Source organism: Alligator sinensis, unplaced genomic scaffold, assembly GCF_000455745.1.
Source record: "Alligator sinensis unplaced genomic scaffold, ASM45574v1 scaffold31_1, whole genome shotgun sequence".
NCBI lineage: Eukaryota > Metazoa > Chordata > Crocodylia > Alligatoridae > Alligator > Alligator sinensis.
Genome location: NW_005841884.1, coordinates 3,147,802 through 3,168,931, shown reverse-complemented (window position 1 = coordinate 3,168,931; position 21,130 = coordinate 3,147,802). Strand labels below are relative to the sequence as shown.

General features: G+C 46.2%; 1 protein-coding gene across 3 annotated transcripts in view; it reads left to right on the top strand.

Moving 5' to 3' along the window:
• The window catches only part of RXRG (retinoid X receptor gamma), a 123,975-nt gene that overhangs the window by 94,228 nt on the left and 8,617 nt on the right, over window positions 1–21,130 (top strand). For all 3 annotated transcript variants that reach the window (XM_025196729.1, XM_014516927.2, XM_006017729.3), the window contains 4 exons: window positions 2,733–2,877; window positions 3,605–3,784; window positions 14,518–14,678; window positions 19,064–19,193. In XM_025196729.1, coding sequence (XP_025052514.1) covers window positions 2,733–2,877; window positions 3,605–3,784; window positions 14,518–14,678; window positions 19,064–19,193 — 616 coding nt within the window. The remainder of the gene's footprint in view (window positions 1–2,732; window positions 2,878–3,604; window positions 3,785–14,517; window positions 14,679–19,063; window positions 19,194–21,130) is intronic.

Here is a 21,130-nt window from a genome sequence, read left to right as displayed (position 1 = left end):
CCTCCGGAACTATCTTTCTGTAAAAGAAGATCACACTAGAGCCACTGAAATGGACTTTAAAAGCAACCCTACAAGAGCAAACCAGCCTTGGCAAACTGAAAAGAATGTCTGAAATACAATTGTGCTTGGCTCTGGTTTCTAATACACCCAGAATGCTCTGGTGGTATTGATCTGACTTTTGCAAATGAATTCATGTTGGTAATGGATTAAACTAGATTCCAAGTGCCAAAGATTCCTAGGGCATGTCCAGACAAGTGCAAATGTTTGTTTTCCCCAGGACAAGTAGCAGCAGCACACCTTGTGTCACTGCTACTTGTCCCCAGGGGCACCCATGCCATGCGTGCTCTAGTGTGCAGCAGGTTACCCTGGATGGGGATAGGAGAGGCTGGGACCAGCAACTGTGCTGGTCTCAGCAGCCTTACCAGGGATCCTAGGGGCCTCCTGGGGCTTCAGCCACAGCAGGAAGCCTGGCCAGCAGCTGGAGCATGGCTCTAGCTGGCCAGACTCCAGTTTTGAGTGGCATGTGCTGTCTCCATGTGTGCCACCCCACTTTTTTCATCATAGATGTGTTTTGGCCCTAGGAGTTCCCAGGGTCAAGAACCCCCCCCACACTGCAAAGTAGCAGCATGGGGAACGCCTGTATGTGCAGCATGTGGTGCTGCAGACTGCACATCCATGCTAGTCTGGACACAGCCCTACAGTCTTTCTTCATTTGCAGAGTTGACTTTTGGGTCATTGGTTTGAGCACTTGGCCTAGCCTAATCTGAATGTGAGAGGCCACAGTGCAAACCTGTGTTCAAGGTACTCTGTCCTCAGTGGTACTGCTCTCTGCTGGTCTGTGTCATTAGGACTTCAGGGATATATGTCAAGGTTCCTTACATTGCAATGAGCTGAGCCAGCCACTCTTAGTCTTTTTCTAGTGAAAGGCGAGAGAACACCTCTGCCTGGGGCAGGCAATGAGGCAACTGTGGGAAGGCACTAGAGGACTATCAGCACTTGACTGATTTATTATTGAGCTTACTGTATCCCCCCAGGAGACCCAGTCATGAACCAGGGTCTCATTATGCTAGGCATTGTACAAACATGGAGCAAAAAAATGATCCCTGTCCCAAATGGTTTACAATCTAAATGTGAAATATGAGACCACAGAAGGACAGAGCAGACAGGTACAGGGTGTTCAAGAAAGCAATATGATGACAGTAGTCAGCATAATAAAGCAGCAGTCTTAGACCACATTAATCCTGCATCCTCACTGCAAAGTGGGTAGATTACCAGCCCGAGTGAAAAGAGGACCTAAGTTTAACTCCAGTCGAGTTGGCTAGTAATGATTTTAACCAAGGCTAAGCTTGTCTAAGTGGATCTTGTGTGTGGAAGAATGAAGGGTTTGAGACTTCACTTGAATAAAAGCCTGATATTTTGTACTGGGAAATAGACTCTTGTACTTCAGATGTACCTGTACTCCAGATAAGAACTCTGCATCCATTGATCACCAATATAAACACTGTGCAACATCTCACTCTCGGAAAAGTTCAGTGGATGTTAAATGGAAATAAACTGGGAAAACTGCTCATGCAAAGAAAAAGCAAGCATAGCCACATGCTGACAGTGACAGCACACTTATTTCTATGGCCAAATAGTTCCCCAGGAACTTGGCCATATAGAAAAACACTGCAAATAGTAAAAGATTCATTTGAACTATAATTGTAATCACACACATGTCTAGGGGCCCTTTGAAATTAATGTGTTCATTCTCCTTTTGCGATTACATGATTACATCATTTGAGTAAGACTGGCTGCCTTAGCAACAAATATATTCAGAATAACTGTGTGAAGAAAGGTATGTCGCTGTGGTGTAGCTTCCACTTACTGTGGGTAAGAACATGCACGTGGGTAATAACTGAGGAGTGTCTGATGTCTGGTAACACCCCTTTGACTGTGATAAATTCTTATCTTTAGTTTCAGCTTCATGAACTATTTCATTGTTATTTTTCTTAAAACATGCATCCATTTTGAAAAATTTTAATTATCCATCCATCCATGATGTATATTGTTGCTGTTGTTGTTATTGATACCTATTTTTACCAAAACATTATTTGATCAAAAAAAATTGATCATTTTGGAACTCTTTGGAACACTTTGGATCCGATCAGACATCAGTGAACTCTGGTATTTCATTACAAGTTGAAACATTTTGCAGAGCCTTATTTGTCTTTACCAAGCTTTCACTTGGAAGTTACTTGGGCCCAGCCCTCCCAAGTCCCTTCCAATGAGAAAACAGGGTGTTCCTCTATCACTCTTGAGCTTAGAGAACTAGCTGGCAGTATGAGACCCTCCCCTCCCATTCAGGTCCCTACTCTGCTCAGTTCAGAGAAGTCTGGACTCTGATACCTTCCCAAAGTAAAGACAGCTGACAGGTTTTGTTTGTATTCTAATGCAAAATAAAAATAGGTTTTTGAAAGCTCTTAAAGTGCTGTAAAATGGAATTGTCCTGTAATCGGTTGTAATAAAATGTGGTGAGATTTTTATGAGAAATTCACAATATAAACTTTTTAAAAGTGTTTAAAAAAGGGTGATTTTATGAAAACACTTTTGCTACAAAATTTGTGAGCAGCTCTAACAGAGAATGCGTCTTACTCCAAATGGAGTTCGTTCCTGGCTCTGCATCTGTGTGTGCTGTTTCACTATAAATTCTAAATAATGATGATAAAACATTTTGGAAATTCTCTTTAAAGCTCAATGTCATGAACCATACCAGCAGCTCTGAGGACATCAAGCCCTTACCAGGCCTCCCAGGAATTGGAAACATGAATTATCCATCTACAAGCCCAGGATCCCTGACCAAACACATCTGTGCTATCTGTGGGGACAGATCATCAGGTATGAAAATCCCGTTCTCTAGGAAATCATTAAGTGAAGGAATCCTGCCCCCTCCTTCCACTTCCCTTTCTCCAGAGCCATGCTTGCATGCAAATCAATACTAAAGACATTTGCTGAGGGATTTGGCTAGTGAATATGAACACAAAGGTCTTACTGGTTTTGTTTTGTAAATTTGTTCCACACAGCCCTGTTCATGCACTCTGTCCCCAATTTGTAGCACTATCTGTTGTTTCTGTCTTGGGCTGGGTTTTGCCAGTACGCCTAAGTACTGACATGTACCATGCCTCTCATAATTTCTGTTCTGTGGCCTCCAGACCACTCTGCCAGCACACCTCTACCTTGCCCCTATGGCCTCTTCTGAGACCCCCAAATTCCTGACACTGTACCTCAGTTTTGCCCTGCAGTATTTGCTGTTTTGCCAATAGCATGTTCCCATATGATACTAATACATGGCCACTCTAATCTAGCACCCTGACTTGTCCCATCTTTCCCCTGAAAGCTGCCACTGTGCATGCTGGTTTCATACTATGCACATTAATGGATGAGGACAAGGCTGGCAAAATCACTTCTGCTGGCTAAAAAATTCTAGTGATTTGAATACCAATCCCCACATCCCCTCCAAGCACCTCCCCCATTCATCTTATTTAAAATGTTCATTGGGCTATGTGCATCTTGGGCTTAGGAAGGCAAGAAAAACGTACCGATTTGTGACTACTTGTGTTCTCAGGGAAGCACTACGGGGTATACAGCTGTGAGGGCTGTAAAGGTTTCTTCAAGAGGACAATAAGAAAGGACCTTATCTACACATGCCGCGATAACAAAGACTGCCTAATAGACAAGCGTCAGCGTAACCGCTGCCAGTACTGCCGTTATCAGAAATGCCTGGCTATGGGTATGAAGAGAGAAGGTATGTGACATGGGAGAGGTGTATGTATAAATACACCCACGCTTGCTGGAGGATGGTCTGAGGACTTTAAATCTCCATTGCCTACAAGGAAATGGAGTTTGTTGGACTCCACACTAACAGTTCTGGATTTTTTTTTTCACTAGAGTTTCTATACAGTCAATAGACCTATCTTTCTCTCAGCCCCAGCCCATACTGGGTAGGAAAAGGTAGCCTCGTCTCTGTTAGAGCTGATGATTCTGCAGTTCAGAGGCCATCCCCCCTCTCAAACTGTTGTGACAGCTGAAGGCTACTTTGGATTCCTGAAGACTTCCAAATCCCCTTTTTTGTGTAGTAGCGTAACTAGGTGGGGGAGGTGAGTGGGGTACTAGCCCTGGGTGCCAGTTATGAGGAAGCACCAGAATCTCCTTGGAAATTTTTGTTACAGCAGGGAAAGTCCTGTGCTGCCCAGCCATAGGAACAGTGCATTTGTGGGTAGGGGGCAAGGGAGATGAATGGAATGGTGCTTTTCTCCCTAGCCCAGGAGTCCTTGCCCTAGCAGGTGCATCCCTGCACTCAAAAGCATATCTGGAGTGGGAGGAGCAAATGGGAACCCGGCAGCTCCCAGGAAGCCTGCGCCATAGGGCTGCTGCTGCCAGAGCAAATATTGCTACAGCGGCAGTGGAGAGCCCAGGCAGGTAAGGCTTCCCTTCCTTTTCCTTCCCTCTCCCTCCCCACCCCTAGCAGTTGGTATGTCTGTCCCTACTGACAACCTGCTGCCCAGAGCACTGAATGTGCTTGCTCTGCCCCTGCCTTTCTCAAAGTAGAAAGTGCTCTGCCAAAAGCATCAGCACTTCTATAACAGGGGGGCTTAACCCAATGTTATGTATGGGGAGATTTACATAGATAGAAAAACATTATGACAACACCCCTCACCAAGGTTTCCTTCCTCTTTGGCATCTCATAGCACTGGGAGATCCAGCTCCAGGGCACATAGTTGCCACAGTAAAGTTGTGTGGCCAAGTATTCCAAAACTGGATGAGAGCTGCACAGTTCAAAGAAATGCTGCCCCTTTGTCTGTATACATCATGGTTCAAACCTTTACAGGGTCCCAGCTGCTGAACTTGCATCAAACTTTGCCTGCCACCTTCCTGGCGGATCGAAGTGTAACTCAATAATCCTCAACAGATGCATAGCAAATGCAGAAATCTGTGTTGTACTGGGTGTCTCTGCCTCTAGTGCAGGACAGTGTGGGAGTGTGGTCTGATCAGCGACAGGTGTGTTCATGCTGGTCCCAGGATGCTTATGCCAGAACCATGAGTTTGACCATTTCCAGGAAGTTTTAGAGCTAAAGCAAAAAGAGGTGGAAAGGAATATGGGAGCAGTTAAAACTAACAAGGAAGGGAAGTCTAGCACCCCTAATCACTGTATGCTGGGGATGACTTGGGAGCATGGTGGGGGTGAGGAGGGAAGGAAAGGATGTGAATGGAGGGTTGTGTTTGGAGAGCATGGCTGCAGGGGGAGGGATTCAAAGAGATAATGGGAGACGAGCTTATGGATGGCACTGATGGACTGAAGGCCCAGAACGGGCTGGAGGGAGGACTGTCAAGGCAGGAGCTAATAGAATGAAACTGATGTTGGGGGGGTGTCGGGTGTGGAAGGGCAGGGCTGGAGGGAGCAGCCAGGACAGGCCAGATAAGGCCAGAATTTGTGGAATGTGGGTTTGTAGGGGAGATGGAGCCAACAGGAGGAGCAAAGGGAAAGATGGGAAAGAAAGGGAAAGGAAGGGTGAGCGAAGCAATAAACCATACAGCAGAGAATGGGCATTGTGATCCTTGATCTGATTGGTTTATCACCCTGCTGACTTGCTCCCAATTACTTGAGTAGAGAAACCACTAAAGCAGTGGCTTAATTCATCAACTAGGCAGCAAATCAATTGTGCAATGGGTCATTCAGTTGAGCAGAACATCAGTAATGAAGTAGAGGATCAAACAAACAGTCAAGGAATTAATCAGGTAGAGTTGAATAATTAGGCAGGGAATTAACAATGCAAAGAGGTCAGGAAAATGGCAGGTGTAGTGAAGAAATCATTAGGGCCAAGAATTCATTACACAGTGCACCAGCCCACATGACAGGGGATCGGGGTGATCAGTTTGAGGCAGTGAAAGAGTTACTGTGGCTACAAGGTGCAGAGTCAGTGGAGCTACTAACTGGGTGCTCTGAGGGATTAATGAGTGAATTACTGAGGCTAATTGAAAGAATTATGAGGTGAAGCAGGCAGGCTATGGGTGCTGGGACATCAGTAGCTAGAGTTAGGGAGAGCTGGGAACTAAGGCCTGCCCTTGCTTAGATGTTGGGAGGATGGTGGCCGTGGCTTCTGGAAGTATAGCAGGGATGAGGCACAGCTGAACCCTTGGGGTGGCTGATACTGTTGGGCACTGGGCCATATTGGGGATGATGGAGCCTCACTGCCACAGGAGGATTCCAACCTTCAGCATTTGGGGGGACGCACAACTGTTGCCACACATACCACACAAGTAGTGTATTTGGCCTACACCAGCCCTCAAGCCACTTGTCCTGGGGAGTGCTGTGTGCTGTGGTTTGCACTGGAATGGAGCAGTCCCTGTGCTTTAGGAGAACAGGAACTGTAACTGAGCTAGAGTGTGTGCCCGCTAGGGGAGGATTCATGCCACAACATACCCAACCTTGCATACCAGGCCTGCAGCCAGGCTTAAACCAGCCTTTAGTCAAATATCCTAACAAAGGCCTTGATCCAAAGTTTACTGAAGTCAGTGCAAAGATTATTATTGCCTTCCATGGGCTTTGGATGGGGTCTTTAGCCAGCATCCATTCACTATGTGTTTTGTTTTCAGCCAGCAGCACAGTGCTGTTTGCTGCACTTGGGGGAAGGAAAGGAGGCTTTTAGCTTCAAAGCCTCTAGCTGCTCAAACAGGCAGCCTGTAGATGGGCATCAGTAAGTGCTCACTTCCATTCTGCTGCATACTCAGAGGAGCTCTTAAGTGAATGGCAGGTGCTAGTTGTTGGGCATCCAAGTACAGGAGAGAGAGGAGCAGGCTGCCCTTTAAGGCTTTCATAGCTCTGAGAAAGCACTGATGTTTGATTACTCCTCTGTGCACATTTTAAAACAAACGCGCACAATGTCTGCAGTTGCAAGTGTAAAGGTGAGTCCATTATTAGATGAAGGACATGGCAAGCCATGCTGCTCTGTTTTTACTGAGGATGTAACCATGGGAGTGTATACATTTTGTTTACTTTATTTGTTTTCCTCTTTTTAAACAGAAGAGGTGAAAACTCTTTGCTTTTGCTCTGAAGGGCCCTTCTCTTTGGTTCTGAGCTTGTGTTTGAAGATGTGAACAGTTCAGGAGCAGGGGCTTCCTCTTACTGCTTTGGAAAGTGATTCAAGTCGCCCTGTATTTCTTCAGAACTATTGAATAGCACAAGTCAGCTTCTGCTCTAATGACTCTCTTTGTAGGAGGACTTCCCTCCATTCTGTCTTCAGGAGTTCCCTGCCAACAGTAAGGATGAGTGCCTTTTAAAGGAGTTGTGAACAGCAGGTCAACTTCACAGGGTGCCTTCTGGTGAAAGGAAAAGACTAAGCTATATGGGGTATATACAGTGTTGCACAAGTGACTGGGAGCAATATAGAATCATAGGATTGGAGGGGACCTCAGGTCATCTAGTCCAACTCCCTGCCATCTAGTCATGGAAGTCTTGCATCAGATGTCACTTTTGCCTCTTTTTTTTTTTTTTTTTCCTTTTGGTCCATTAGAATACAGTGACTGCCCCTTTCCCAACTGCTTGTCTCCCTGTTCTCTTCCTGTCTTGGGTCTTTGTCCTCAGTGATTGCAGCCTTCGTGATGATATCCTGTTCAACCACTTCAGCCTCCTTTCATCCCTGATGTCAAGGATGAGTATCACTGATGGACCTAATAGCAGGTATATCTATATTGTAATTATAGCAATGGACAGTGTAGCTGTATCCAAGTTCATCTAGGTAACAGATGCAGTCTAGCTGTGGCAAGACAGAGCTGGCAGAGGCTACAAAATCTTTTGAGAAGCTGGATAAATTAACACAAAGGTGCCCAACTTGCACCCAACTTGCAGCCTGCAGGCTTTTGCCCAGCTGCCACCCCTCCACTGCTGCTGCTGCTGCTGCCACTGAAGTCCCTGGCCTCTCTATCCCTCCTCTGGCTTCTGCTTCCTGCACCTACTCTGGGGTTGGGTGAGAGAGCCTGCAAGGGCCAGGGACCTGCTTGCATGGCAATGGAGGGCTCACATGGCCTGAAGCCTGAGAGCTCATGACTCAGGAGATCATAGCCCACCTGGCATGCAGTCTCTGGCCACTCAGAAGCTGGAGAGCCCTGAATTAGCCCACATTGTGTGCCATGCTGCCACACATAGGCTGTTGCCAGTATCTGAGCTAGCTCAGTTATGTCTCCTGTACTTCGCAGTAACTGCTGCGGACAGAATTGTGATGGCATTGTAGAAATAGCCTTAGTTTTCCTCTGCCTTGAGTAACAGAAAGGCCTCACAGAAGTGGATAAGGAAGTTGGGAGATGGGTACTGCTAGGGCAGGAGCTGTATTGGGCTCACCCCAGCAGTTATGCCGTTGGCTGTGGCTCTCAGGCAGCATTAGGAAAGAGAATGGCTAGTGAGTCGGTCAGGACCTGTAGGTTATCTCTACTCCATCCAGAAGGCTGGCAGTGATGCTACAGCCCTGAGACAGGGAATCTCTTCCCTACTGAGGGGAAGCTTGCTGCTACTTTGGTTTTCCTAGCTCTGCATGATGTGGAGGAAGTGGGGAAGGGGAGTGAGTCTGGGATATGGGCGAAGACCTGCTTCTGTGGTAGTCAGCCCTGCTCATTGCCTCTGTCCATTAGCTACCTGTGTCCCCTTATTTGGGTGGCACATCCTTGCTGAACCTGTCCTTGGGCAGTCAGCTGAGACGATACAAAGGTGCTGCTGGCAGCACAACTTCATCCCTTTTGGGGTACTTCACACCCTCAGGGAACATGCAGAACAGTCCCCCCTCCCTCCCCAGTTCCCCATGCTAAGAGAGTCAAATCCTAATGCTAGTAAGCTTTCCTTATAGCACAGCTGAGACTGAGGTTTGACTGGACTTCTAGGTCTCTCTGCTTGTGACAAATGTTAATGATGTTCTGTTCCAAGAGCTTAGTACAGGCTCAGCCAGCAGGAGGTTAGAAAATGCCAATTGGGAGTCGAAACCTAATTCCCAGCCCAGTTCTCAGTTCCAACTGGGTGTGAAGTGATTTCAAAGAGCTAGACATTGATGCTGCTTTCTTATAAAATCATGATAATTTAAACACCGGGATCTCTGCAAAGACAGCCTGCACAAGAACCACTCTCCATAGGATCTGAGATTGCTGTAGCTTTTGCACCAAAGCTTCAAAAAGTTCACAGCAATAACAAAATAGGAAGAACTTGAACAAAAGGCCCCAAAGCACCCAGATGCAGATTCTAACAGGTCAGTGGAAAGTTCCCATAAAGCAGTAATAAATAGTTTCGTTGTGGAACTGGAAGCTGTGGATGGTGAATTTTTATGTGAATGGAGCTGACCAGGACTTGGCCCGAACTCTCAGATCCTTTCATTTTCATTATTTATTAATTGCACTGTGGTTGTGCAGGGAGACCTTATAGGCACACAGGTGGATTTTAGCCTAAACAGCTTGTGGGGGAAGTTGGGAGCGAGGTACTGCTAAGGCAGGGCCTGTGTTGAGCTCACCCCAGCAGTTATGCACTTGGCAGTGGTTCTCAGACAGGATAAGGAAAGAGAATGGCTGGTTGGTCAGGATCCATAGACTATTCTCAACTCAAGTATAGTTAGGAGATGAGAGGCAACAGGTGACTAAGACCAATAGGCAGCACCAGGTGTAACCCAGAAAAAGGTTATAGGTAAAATCCTGACTTAGAAGACAAAGGATTTTGTCTTCTAAGTGCCCAGTGGTTACAGCCCAGTGCCCAGTGGTTACAGCCTGCCCACTGCCCAGTGGTCAGTGCCCAGTGGTTACAGCCTGCATTGTTGAGAGTAGGTCTTCATTCCTACTCCACGAGACATCCTATGTGACTCATAAACAATGAGGGCCAGATTTCTAGCAGTCATCTCTTCCCCTGCCAGCAAGGCTGGACTGATCTACAGACAATCTTTACCTGCAAGGTCCTAGGACAGAGATGAAGGTTTTTAATAGATATGGCCTGCCTCTGGACTGAAGAGTAGGAAGAGCTGATGACTTCCTAGGAGGGGGAAGAGTGATTCAGTGGTTAGGATGTTAGCCTGGACCCTAACAGGCAGCCCAGGTCGGGTAATTGCCTAGTCGGTCACATCTGCCTGGGGTTTTGACTGGCAGCCCAAACCCAACTAAGGACTAATGCCTCTGCTGTCTGGGCCTCCTGATTGGCTGCTGGGAGAGCTGCTTCCCCATTTAGCCCCAGCTGTGGGATTGGACTCCAGGTCAGCCAACTGTTTTGATCAGTCTATTCAGTAATCCCTTCTGTTCCTGTGCCCTCTGGCTTTTGTGGTGCCTGACCCTGCTTGGCTCTGTTCTTGAACCCTGGCTTGTGGATTTTCCCTTCAATCTGGTAACTTAGGCATCTGATTCCTCAACACTGACCCTGCGTGTGTTTTGGACTCTGCATTTCCCTCTGGATTTGGTAACTTGTTCTCAGCCTCCTGAAACTTGAGCCAGCCTGTTCTGTACTCAGCCTCTGGATTTTCCTTTAGATCCAGTAGCTTGGTCCCTGATTTCTGCCCCATGATCAGGTCTGTAATTTGCCTCCTGCCATCCTCCAAAAGCCTAACCACTAGGCAAGACTGCCCACAGATCCTGAGAAAGATGGGTTCAGTTCTCTGCTCTGCCACAGACTTCCTGTCTGGCCTCAGACAAGTCACTTGGTGTCTGTGTGCCAGGGCCCCATTTGTAAAATGGGAATAGCAGTACAACAATGGACATTGGTGAGGCCTGCTGCATTAATGACTGTAAGGTACTCGGGTGCCAGGGGAGCAGGGGTACATTAGTATCTAAGATAGAAAGATCTAAATGATAACTGATGAAAACTTTTTCTGAAATTTAGACCATGACCTTTCAGGGCCAGATCCTCAGCTCACACAGCTAGCCATAGCTCCATTGACAGCTATTTCACACAAGCTGAATCTGTAGCTCTACAGTTGTTTTGAAAGTTTCATAAAGTTTATTTTAAAAACTCCTTTATCCAAAAAGACCTGTGCATTTCTGAGCATCCAGGGCTCAGGGAGAGTCAATCTCAGCTATCTCAAAATACCATGAGAAATATATTTCTTAGCCTGATTATGTAGGGCCAAGAAAAGCACAACGTTTGGATAAGGCTTGGCTGAGCATCTGAAATCTGCGGTGTCTTTCAAAACCACATTGTCCAATGAATCTTTTTGAGGAATGTCCATCACTAGTAAAAAGATTCTAGCATTATCAGGCACTTAGTTGGAAATGACCTCAGGACAACATTTTCCTTTTATGTATAAAATACTTTTAGATGCTTCCAAGGAGCTCTCTCCTGACGCATTGAATTAGATGGTGTCAGATTTAAGCCGTGATCAGAATGGATGCATCAGGGCAGATGTGATAGAAAATAACTCTAAGTGTAAACACACAGAAAACAACCAGATCCTTCAATCCCCTTGTAAAAGCACTATTTATTTGCATCTCCCTTACCTATAAGGGGTGTGGAATATCAGGAAAAAAACCCTCATTCCGCCTATTTGTAGTTAGAGAATCAAGTTAGAAATAACAACCAGAGGTGTCTGAAAAAACAAAAAAAATGTTTTACAAAAATAAAATAAAATGAAATAAATTCAAAACTTGTTTTCATTTTACAAAATTAAAACAAGAAAAGACTTTTAAAATTATCACTAAAATATACATTAACACTTGAATTAAATTATATATATTCTGGTATTCAAATTATATATATGCTGCTAAAAAATTAGTGTCATCTTCCCCCTCCCATTCTTCCCCCATTTCTTCCCCTTTTGCCACATTAAAAAAAGATTACTGGGGGTTTTTTTCACTTTTTTTTTTCCCCCCACTCTAAATTTTCAAAAGTTTGACTTCAGGAAAGTTACAGAGTAGCAAAATCAGTGTCCCATTCATCCTGTTCCTGCTCTGTAAGTTTCCCAAAGCTGTGGAAGTTTTGAAACCTTAAGGGCTGGGGGAGAAAGGAGAAGGAGGCGGCAAGTTTTGCCTAGTTTCCACCCAGAATCATCTCTCACTTTGGACTGACTTGGAACACAGCCGTGGAACTACTCCATGTTCCCACTGGACTTATTCCAGAGGCCCAGCAGGTTCAGGGTTTAATTGCTGAAGTTGAACTGGCTCTAACTAACAGTAGGCACGACCCAAAATAAAATAAAAAGCCAACCCTGGCATTTATTCAAGGCTCAGTCACGATACTTTGTTTCTATAAAGTTTTCATTTCCCTTCTACTTGTGTCTCTCAAAGCCACTTTTACTCCCCATCACTGATGTTATTTCAGCAACGTAGACTACAGTGTAGTCCTTTTGAGCATGCGAGTGCTAGTGTCCCACTATGCTAATTGACACAGTGGTAAATAGGTGACTTGTCCAAGGTCATTCCTGAAGTCTTTGGCAGAACAGAGAATTGGACCCCTGTGTTTTAAATCCTAAACAAAGATGATGGGACAATTTCTTACGCTTGTGCCTGACCAGAGTATTTCATCTGCAGAAGTGTTCCTCCACTGTAGAACAGTATATCCAAGTGTTTGGTAGCTATCAATGACAGCCAAGCTTGCAGAACAGGATACAGACTTTCATAATGGGAGGGGGCAGACTGGTGAACAAAGCAGGCCATTATACAGGTCACTTTATCAGACAGATGTTTATGAACCATCTTCTTCCTAAGCCTTCACTTTCTCCATTCCAGCTACTATTTGCTGGTCTCTTTCTGAGTACTTGCGGTCCCTATGGTAATACAGTATGTCTGTGAGATGGTGTAACAGTCGAGAAATAAACTTCCTCAGATGCTGCTAGGTGACATTTGCTCTTAGCAGAGACTCTCCGTTAGTCATGGATCTTGGATCTGAAGCTGAATACGTTCACATTGCAGGGATGGCCAGACCCAGGGTTCTTTTTGACACCCCAGAGACAGCTTTTCAGTTCTGGGGATTTAATTTTAGCACACTACTACTTGCTAGCTGGGAGGTCAGTGTAAATTGTGAGGTGAAACAGTGATGGGTGTTGAGATGGTCCTGAGGGAAAGGATGGTCTTGAGGCAATCTAAATCCATAGAGAAAGAGATGAGCAGGTTGAATTTGTATGGGTACCAGTAACAGTGCAGGTAAGTAAAAACTGCTGCATTGCACTACAACAAACTGGTGCAGCTACCTTGACAGACTTCCTCATTGAATCCTTGATGTTTGGAAATGTGTCATCTTCTATCTTCTTCTGCTTTTGCTTGATTGGGGGTTGCAGGCCAGTGTGCTTGCATTGCCAGGCAAGAATACCAGCATGCCTCTTTTAAAATGATGGCTCATATTTCACTGTCCTAGGTTGATTCTTTTTTCCAAGGGGTCATGACCATGCAATGTTTTAGGGAACAGAAATGCCCCCAAAATTGAATCATTTTTTGGAATTCTTCCCTTTCCTGTCATGCGTACACAAGATTAAGCAAAAATGAACAACTTTGAGTGTTCAGATAAAAATGAAATTTTAATCCAAATCATGCTTGGATTAAAAATTGGCAAAACCAAAACCCAGAGTGATCTTGGTTTGACAAACTAAGGGCATAGACGTAAGATCACATACTGTTATATCATTTACATTGGGGGGGGTTTGGTCCCTCAATGTAAATTATACTCTGGCCAGTGTATAGACATGAAGCTCATCCTTGGGTAGCAGACTATAGTATAGGCTACTAGTTCTGTCTTGCCTCTAGGTAACAGGAGACCACATAACAACCTGTTTGTCTTGAGCAAAAGGGAACTCTGGGGTAAGATGACGGATGGCCAAAAATAATTCTCCATCAAATTATGTAAAGTTACCTCTCTTTTAGGGAGCTACAGCATCTTTACTACATTTTTGCGGTGTTGTAATGGTGATGACGTCAATATAAACATGTTTTCTGTTCAGGCCCTCAAACCACTCCTGTTTTTTCCCAGAGTCATAACAAGTCAGCTAGGTACCTGGGGCAGCTGCAATACACAGAGGCAGCGACAGGATCTGGATGCTCTTCTGCTTCCAGTGCAGCTGTGGCAGCAGCAGCTTCTATTTTTCTACCCCGCACTGAGTTAGTACCTGGAGCATCTGCTCTGATTACCCTGCCTTAATTATGCTACTCCTTTTTCCACCAAAAAGGCCTGATTCCTTTCTGCCTTGCCATATCCAAAGCCATTTTAAATCTCTGCATGCCCCAGGTGTCGGAATGGTACCATTTTGCACTCATCTTTGCATTGGTATACATGTACACAAAGTACAAAGCTGTAATGAATTAGGCCAATAATGTTTCCTTCTGAATTACCAGGTCAACAGTGGCTAGCATCTGATGCCCACCTTTTTATATTTCTATCCTTACCATCAACCATGCTCTGAATAGTGGGCAGAGTTTTCTGTGCTTTGATCCCAGAGAAGAGGGGATCAGTCTGTCCTTCATGTACAATGAGCTAGAAAGATGGGGAAGCAATCTGGTGCCAGCATCCTATGTGGTACAGAGGCATGTTCTCCTGTCTTCCAGCTGTGCAAGAGGAGCGGCAGAGAAGCCGAGAGAGGAGTGAGAATGAGGCCGAGTCGACGAGCAATAGTAACGAGGACATGCCTGTGGAAAGGATTTTAGAAGCTGAATTAGCTGTTGAACCAAAGACTGAATCATACAGTGACATGAATGCAGAGAACTCGGTAAGCATTAGTGTCTGCATGCTGGGTAGTTTTACAGAACCCACTTACAGAGATGAGACTGTCCCACTGTGCATTTAAAATCAGTAGCATGGAACATAAATTCTTAGACATTAGGGCTGGAAGGGACCCCACAAGATCATCAGGTCCAGCTCCCTTCCCAAGAGGCAGGAAGTCAGCTGGGGTCAAATGATCCCAGCAAGAAGGGCATCCAAATGTTTCTTGAAAGCGTCCAGAGTAGGCACTTGCATCACCTCTGGGGGGATTCTATTCCAGGCCCTGGGGATTCAGACAGTAAAGAAGTTTTTCCCTATGTCCAGCCTAAAATGGTGTTTCAGGAGTTTGTGACCATTGGGCCTTGTCTTCCCTTGGGGTGCTCTGGTGAACAGATGTTCTCCCAGTTCCTGATGTACACCCCCATATATACTTATAAGCTGCCACCAAGTCACCCCTGAGCCTACACTTTTCCAGGCTGAAGAGTCCCATGGCTCTTAGCTTCTCCTCATAAGGCCTGCTCTCTTGTCCTCTACTCATGTGTGTGGATCTCCTCTGGACCCTCTTAAGTTTCTCCACATCCTTTCTGAATTGGAGAGCCCAGAATTGGATACAGTATTGCCCCATATATACTTATAAGCTGCCACCAAGTCACCCCTGAGCCTACACTTTTCCAGGCTGAAGAGTCCCATGGCTCTTAGCTTCTCCTCATAAGGCCTGCTCTCTTGTCCTCTACTCATGTGTGTGGATCTCCTCTGGACCCTCTTAAGTTTCTCCACATCCTTTCTGAATTGGAGAGCCCAGAATTGGATACAGTATTGCAGCTGCGGCCTCACCAAGGCAGAGTAAAGTGGGAGGGTGACTTCCTGGGTCCTGCTTCAGATGCATCAGTAGATACAAGCCAGAGTTTTGTTTGCTTTGCCTGATGTGGTATTGCATTGGTGGCTCATGTTCATCTTGTGATCAGTCGATGACCCCCAAGTCTCTTTCAGTCATGGTGCTAGCGACTGTAGCACTGCCAAGCCTATAAGTGTGATTGTGGGTTGTTTCTCCTGAGGTGGAGCACCTTGCAACCTCCGTGCTGAACGCCATCAGGTTTTGATCCATCCACCTTGCAAGCCTGTTGAGATCAGCCTGAATCGCCAGCCTGTCCTCTAGGGTGACCACACTTCCCCATAGTTTGGTGTTGTCAGCGAACATAGTCAGTCCACTTCTGACACCAGAGTCTAGATCCATTATAAATGGATTGAAGAGTACAGGTCCAAGAATGGAGCCCTGGGGGACACCACTGGTCACCTTGTGCCGTGTTGATTCAGTTTCATCAACTATCACTCTCTGGGTCCATCCACGGAGCCAGTTTCCCAGCCATTGGACTGTTAGGTTGTTGAGGCCTCAGTTCCCCAATTTTACCATGAGGACATCATGGGACACCAGGTCAAAGGCTTTCTTGAAGTCCAAATATATTGGATCAACCTCTTCTCCTTTGTCCAAGTGATGCATCGCCTGGTCATAGAAGGAAATGAGATTGGTCAGGCAAGGCCTACCCGCAACAAAGCCGTGTTGGCTCTCTCTCAGCGTGTTGCATTCTGTTAACCTGTTGTTAATGGTTTCCTTGATTATTTTTTCCAAGATCTTTCCAGGGATTGAGGTCAAACTGCTGGGCCTGTAGTTCCCCAGATCTTCCTTCCACCCTTTCTTGAAAATAGGCATCACGTTGGCCCTCTTCCAATCTTCAGGTATCTCACCTGACCACTGTGAGTTCTTGAATAACCTTGCCATTGGCCACACCATGATGTCAGTCAGTTCCTTTAGCACTCTTGGGTGCATTCCATCTGGGCCAGCTGATTTGTGGGTGTCCAGCCGCTCAAGGTGTTCCCTCACAAGATCCATGCCAGTGATAGGTGTACGTTCGCCCTTTTCCTGGTGATCCTGCATCTTGTCAGGCAGGATGATCCCCTTGGGCTGGTGGAAGACTGATGCAAAATAATCGTTAAGGAGATTTGCTATTTCCTGGGTGTTGGTTATGAGCTGTCCTATTTGGTTTAGTCAGGGTCCAGTGTTGCCCTTGTTTTTTCCCCAACTTCCCCCATATCTGAAGAAGGACTTTTTATTGTCCTTGATTTGTGTAACCAGTTTCAGCTCAGTTTCAGCCTTGGGTTTCCTAGTTCACTCCCTACAGGTGTGGGCCAGTGCTGAATACTCCTCCTTGGTGGTGTTTCCTGTCTTCCATCCTTTGTAAGTTTCTCTCTTTAGACGCAGGAGGTCCGTGAGTTCCCTGTTGAGCCAAAGGAATTGTCCAGCCCTTTTGCTACTTTTTCTATGGGCTGGAATGGACTTCCCATGTGCTTCAAGGATCACATCCTTGAGGAGCAACCACACTCGTGGACTCCCCTCCTTGTCACATTATGGCCTCTCAGGACCTTGACTACTAGCCTCTGGAGCTTGTGAAAGTTGGCTTTCCTAAAATCGAGGACTTCTACATTGCTGATTGACTTGCCAGCTTTGTGGTGGATAAAAAAAAATGATCAACTTGTGGCCACTGTTTCTCAGCTTCCCTTCAATTCTCAGGTCGCTCACTAAATCATCCCCTTTGACCAGTACCAGGTCCAGGAGTGCCTTGCCTCTTGTTGGCCTGTAGACTCCTTGAGACAAAGAAAGCTCATCAATGCATGTGAGGAAGCATTGCCACTGATTGGACTTGGCTGAGTGCTCTTTCCATGAGATGTCAAGGTAGTTGAATTTGCTCCTGACAACCATGTACGTAGAGCGTACAGCCTCAGTCAGTTCCATAGCGACGTTGTGGTCAAGTTCTTGCTTCTGATTAGGAGGTCTGTTGTAGACTCTTACCATTTTATATATCCTTCACTATGTTCCCCCTGTATTCTTACCCAGAAGGTCTCAAGTCACCCTCCTTGGTTGCCAGTCTCCACCTGTAGGGAAGTGTACTGCTCCTTCATATAGAGAGCTACGCCCCTGTCCTTTTCTTGCAGCACGATCTCTCCTGTACAAGGTATACTGATCTATAGCTGAGGTCCAGTCATAGGTGAAATCCCATCAGGTCTCCATGTATCCCTATGAGATGGTAGTCATTTCTGTTTAGCAGAAGGGCCAGTTCCTCCTGTTTCTTGCCCAGGCTCCTGGCATTTGTGTATAGGCAAGTGAGCCTGCCATCAGAGGCCCTAGGCTTCCTTGCACTCCTAGAAGAGCCCTGTCCCTGGACTGGGGTAGGAGTGAGTTCCCTTGTGCAGCCTGACCTTCTGATTTTTGTGGTTGACCGTTGGTGAGCTTGCACTGATGATTGTCTGCCCATCCCCTGGCAAGCTAAGTTTAAAGCCCGGTCAACTGTTATTTTTCCATTAAGGAACCAACTCTAGGGAGAAGAAAGGGAAACCAGTCAGTGGCAGCCCACAATCAAAACAAAGTAATTGCTAATTAATCCTGGAAGGCTCAGCAGAAGATGGAGAAGGAGTTTCTAACCACTAGTGAGCTGTTATGGTTGTCAGGCTGTTTAGTAGGACTGGCCGTTATCAGATCTTTTTTTTTCCAATGACATTTTGCATTGAAAGTCCAAAGGCTAATTTGAACACTTTCTTTCTTCTTCTTTTTTTTTTTAAATCTATTTTGATCAGCCAGTTTGTAAAAATAACATTGAGAATAGTTGTGTGAATTATTTTCCTGTTTTCTGACACCACCTCTGCTGTTTTAATTGGTAGATGACCTTTCTGAAGTCTAGTTACAGCTCTAGAGTCTTCTGCTAGTGTGTGCATGACAGAGCTTGGAGCCCAGGGTCCTATTACTTCAGGATCCATGAGGGTGTATGAGATATTGTTGGAGAGCTCTGAATTTATTGCCTGATTTTCCTGAGTAGGAACAAAACTGCCATAGCTTTGTGACATGACCACTGCAGTAGGAATTGGACAGAGACTTTGAATCATTTGACCGAGGACATTGAGCAAACAGGAACAAGTTGCCATTAACTATAATAGGAATACAGGACTGAAAGGGGCCTCTTTAGTCATCTTGTCCAGCCCCCTGCATTCATAGGGTGTTTACTTAAGGATTTCCCAAAATTACCACACACGACTACAAGGTACAGAACCAGAAACATAATGCAACATACCGTAGATAAAAGCAGGGAAAGTGAGGACTGGATACATAATAAATTGTCTAGATTTGAACCTGCAGAAGTGCATTCCAGAAGAATGAAAGGGAACTGTATGGCTTCAAATATAGTGCAATTCTTCTAAAAGGTAGATTTAATATTATACTATCACCTGGTGGGATATTTATCTTCAGGGAGGAAGATAATTGTTGCTGGTTCTTATTGAGCTGAAATTCTTAATGGCATGTTCTCTCTTTTCCTCCCTTCCTGTTTTACCCTATTCCTCCTTCAGACGAATGACCCTGTCACTAACATATGTCATGCAGCTGACAAGCAGCTCTTCACACTAGTTGAATGGGCCAAGCGAATCCCCCACTTCTCAAACCTAACACTGGAAGACCAAGTGATTCTTCTTCGTGCAGGTAAAACTTTTGGTGCCCTGCCTGCCTGAATGCTATTGTGATCTTAATCATGGATTATCCCTTCTTTGCTTGTTATTGACATGAAGATGGTGTCAACTGATTTATTGGGAGCCAGGGGTACTCTAATGTGTTATTTCTAAAACCTCTAGCACTGCATCCACATGTCACAGCACAGTTACTGTGGTGTCATTTTGTCCCAGAAGATTAATCTATTATGGCTATGTTAAGTCCAAAAACAACAGGGGCTAAGTGCATGATGAGCCAAGCTTGCAGTTTAACAGACTAGTGAAAACTGAGCATAGGCAGTAGACTACAAGCCTCTTTTTGGGGTTACTGATGCAGGCTTTGAGAGCACTTCCAAGGTATTCAAGGTAAATACAAAAGACCTAGGTCAAAGCCCATTAGAATGGGAGTACTGCTGTCCCATGCTGCTACCTGATAGTCCTGTGTGAAGCGGCTAGTATTCGCTTCAGATTCAGATTCGGCTGATTCAGGGAACAGTGATTCAATTCAGTGATTCGAATCACTGTCCCAATTCAATTCAGCTGAATCTCTGAATCAGCCAAGCCAGGTCCATCCCCTGCCCCTTTCCCAGCCCAGCAATGGCTGCCTCGCCCACCCCAGCTCCTGGCTCTTGTTTAAAAAAAAAAAAAAGCCCCTACTCAGCGGGTGTACCCGAGAAAGCCCCTGGATGGCTCCTGTTGGCAAGTAGTGATCCCTGCTGTCCCCCACTGCCCTGCACCATGTGTGGGGCTTTTCCACAGCCCCCCACAAAACCCTGAGGTTGCTGCAGGAGCGGTGAGTCCCTGGGCTTTTCTTGTTTTGTTGGTTTTTGTTTGTTTGTTTTTTCCTTAAAGGGCTGGAGGTGGTCTGGGCAGGGCACCTGTGGGGAGGCTGGCAAAGTGAGGGGGGGGGGGGTCAGGGCTCATGCAGAGCCCCCCATGCAGTGGGGGGCAGCAGGGATTGGCCCCCACCCGGCAGCACCCAGTGAGCACCAGAGCTTTTTTTAAAGTACCGAGCTGGGGCCGACAGGGGCAGCCATGCGGGGGCTGGGGGAGCGGGCAGGCATCCGGGGGGGAGGGGCTGGCAGGGGTCCCCCCATGGTCCTGTCCCCCGCCCCTAGTACTTACCAGCTCAAAGTCAGCTGCAGCTCCCTGCTGCAGCCACCATGGACTGCCTGAATCATCAAAGCCTCCAAATCTTTTCATAGTTTTATAGTAGGTAGGGTCAGAAGGGACCTGAGGAAAAAGTACTGGGGTCAAACAACCCCAGCAAGGTGTTCATCCAGCCTCCTCTTAAAGACCCCCAGGGTAGGAGCCAGCACCACTTCTCTTGGAAGTTGGTTCCAGATCCTAGCTGCCATGACAGTGAAGTAGCACCTCCTGATGTCTAGCCTGAATCTACCCTCTGGCAGCCTGTGACCATTATTTCTAGTGACTCCTGGTAGTGCTTGGGGGAACAGGGACTCCCCCCAATGCCTGCTGGTCCCCACTGACCAGTTTGTAAATGGCCACTAGATCTCCCCTCAGCCTTCTCTTGTGGAGGCTGAACAGGTTCAGGTCCCTTAGCCTCTCCTCATAGGGCCTGCCCTGCTGCCCCCCGATCATGCGGGTGGCCCTCCTCTGGACCCTCTCCATGTTGTCTACATCCCTCTTGAAGTGCAGCACCCAAAACTGGATGCAGTACTTCAACTGCGGCCTGACCAGTGTCGCATCGAGGGGGAAGATCACCTCCTTGAACCTGCTTGAGATTTGGAGAGCTTTGATTTGATTTGGACCTTTTAAATTGGTCCCCTGATTTGATTTGGATTCAGAGATTCAGTCACAGAATCGGACCGAATCTCCTCCAGATCAAATCACCACCTGATTGGTGGGTTACAAGAAATAATGGCCACAAGACATCGGGGGGTACAAGAAATAATGGACACAAGGGAGCAC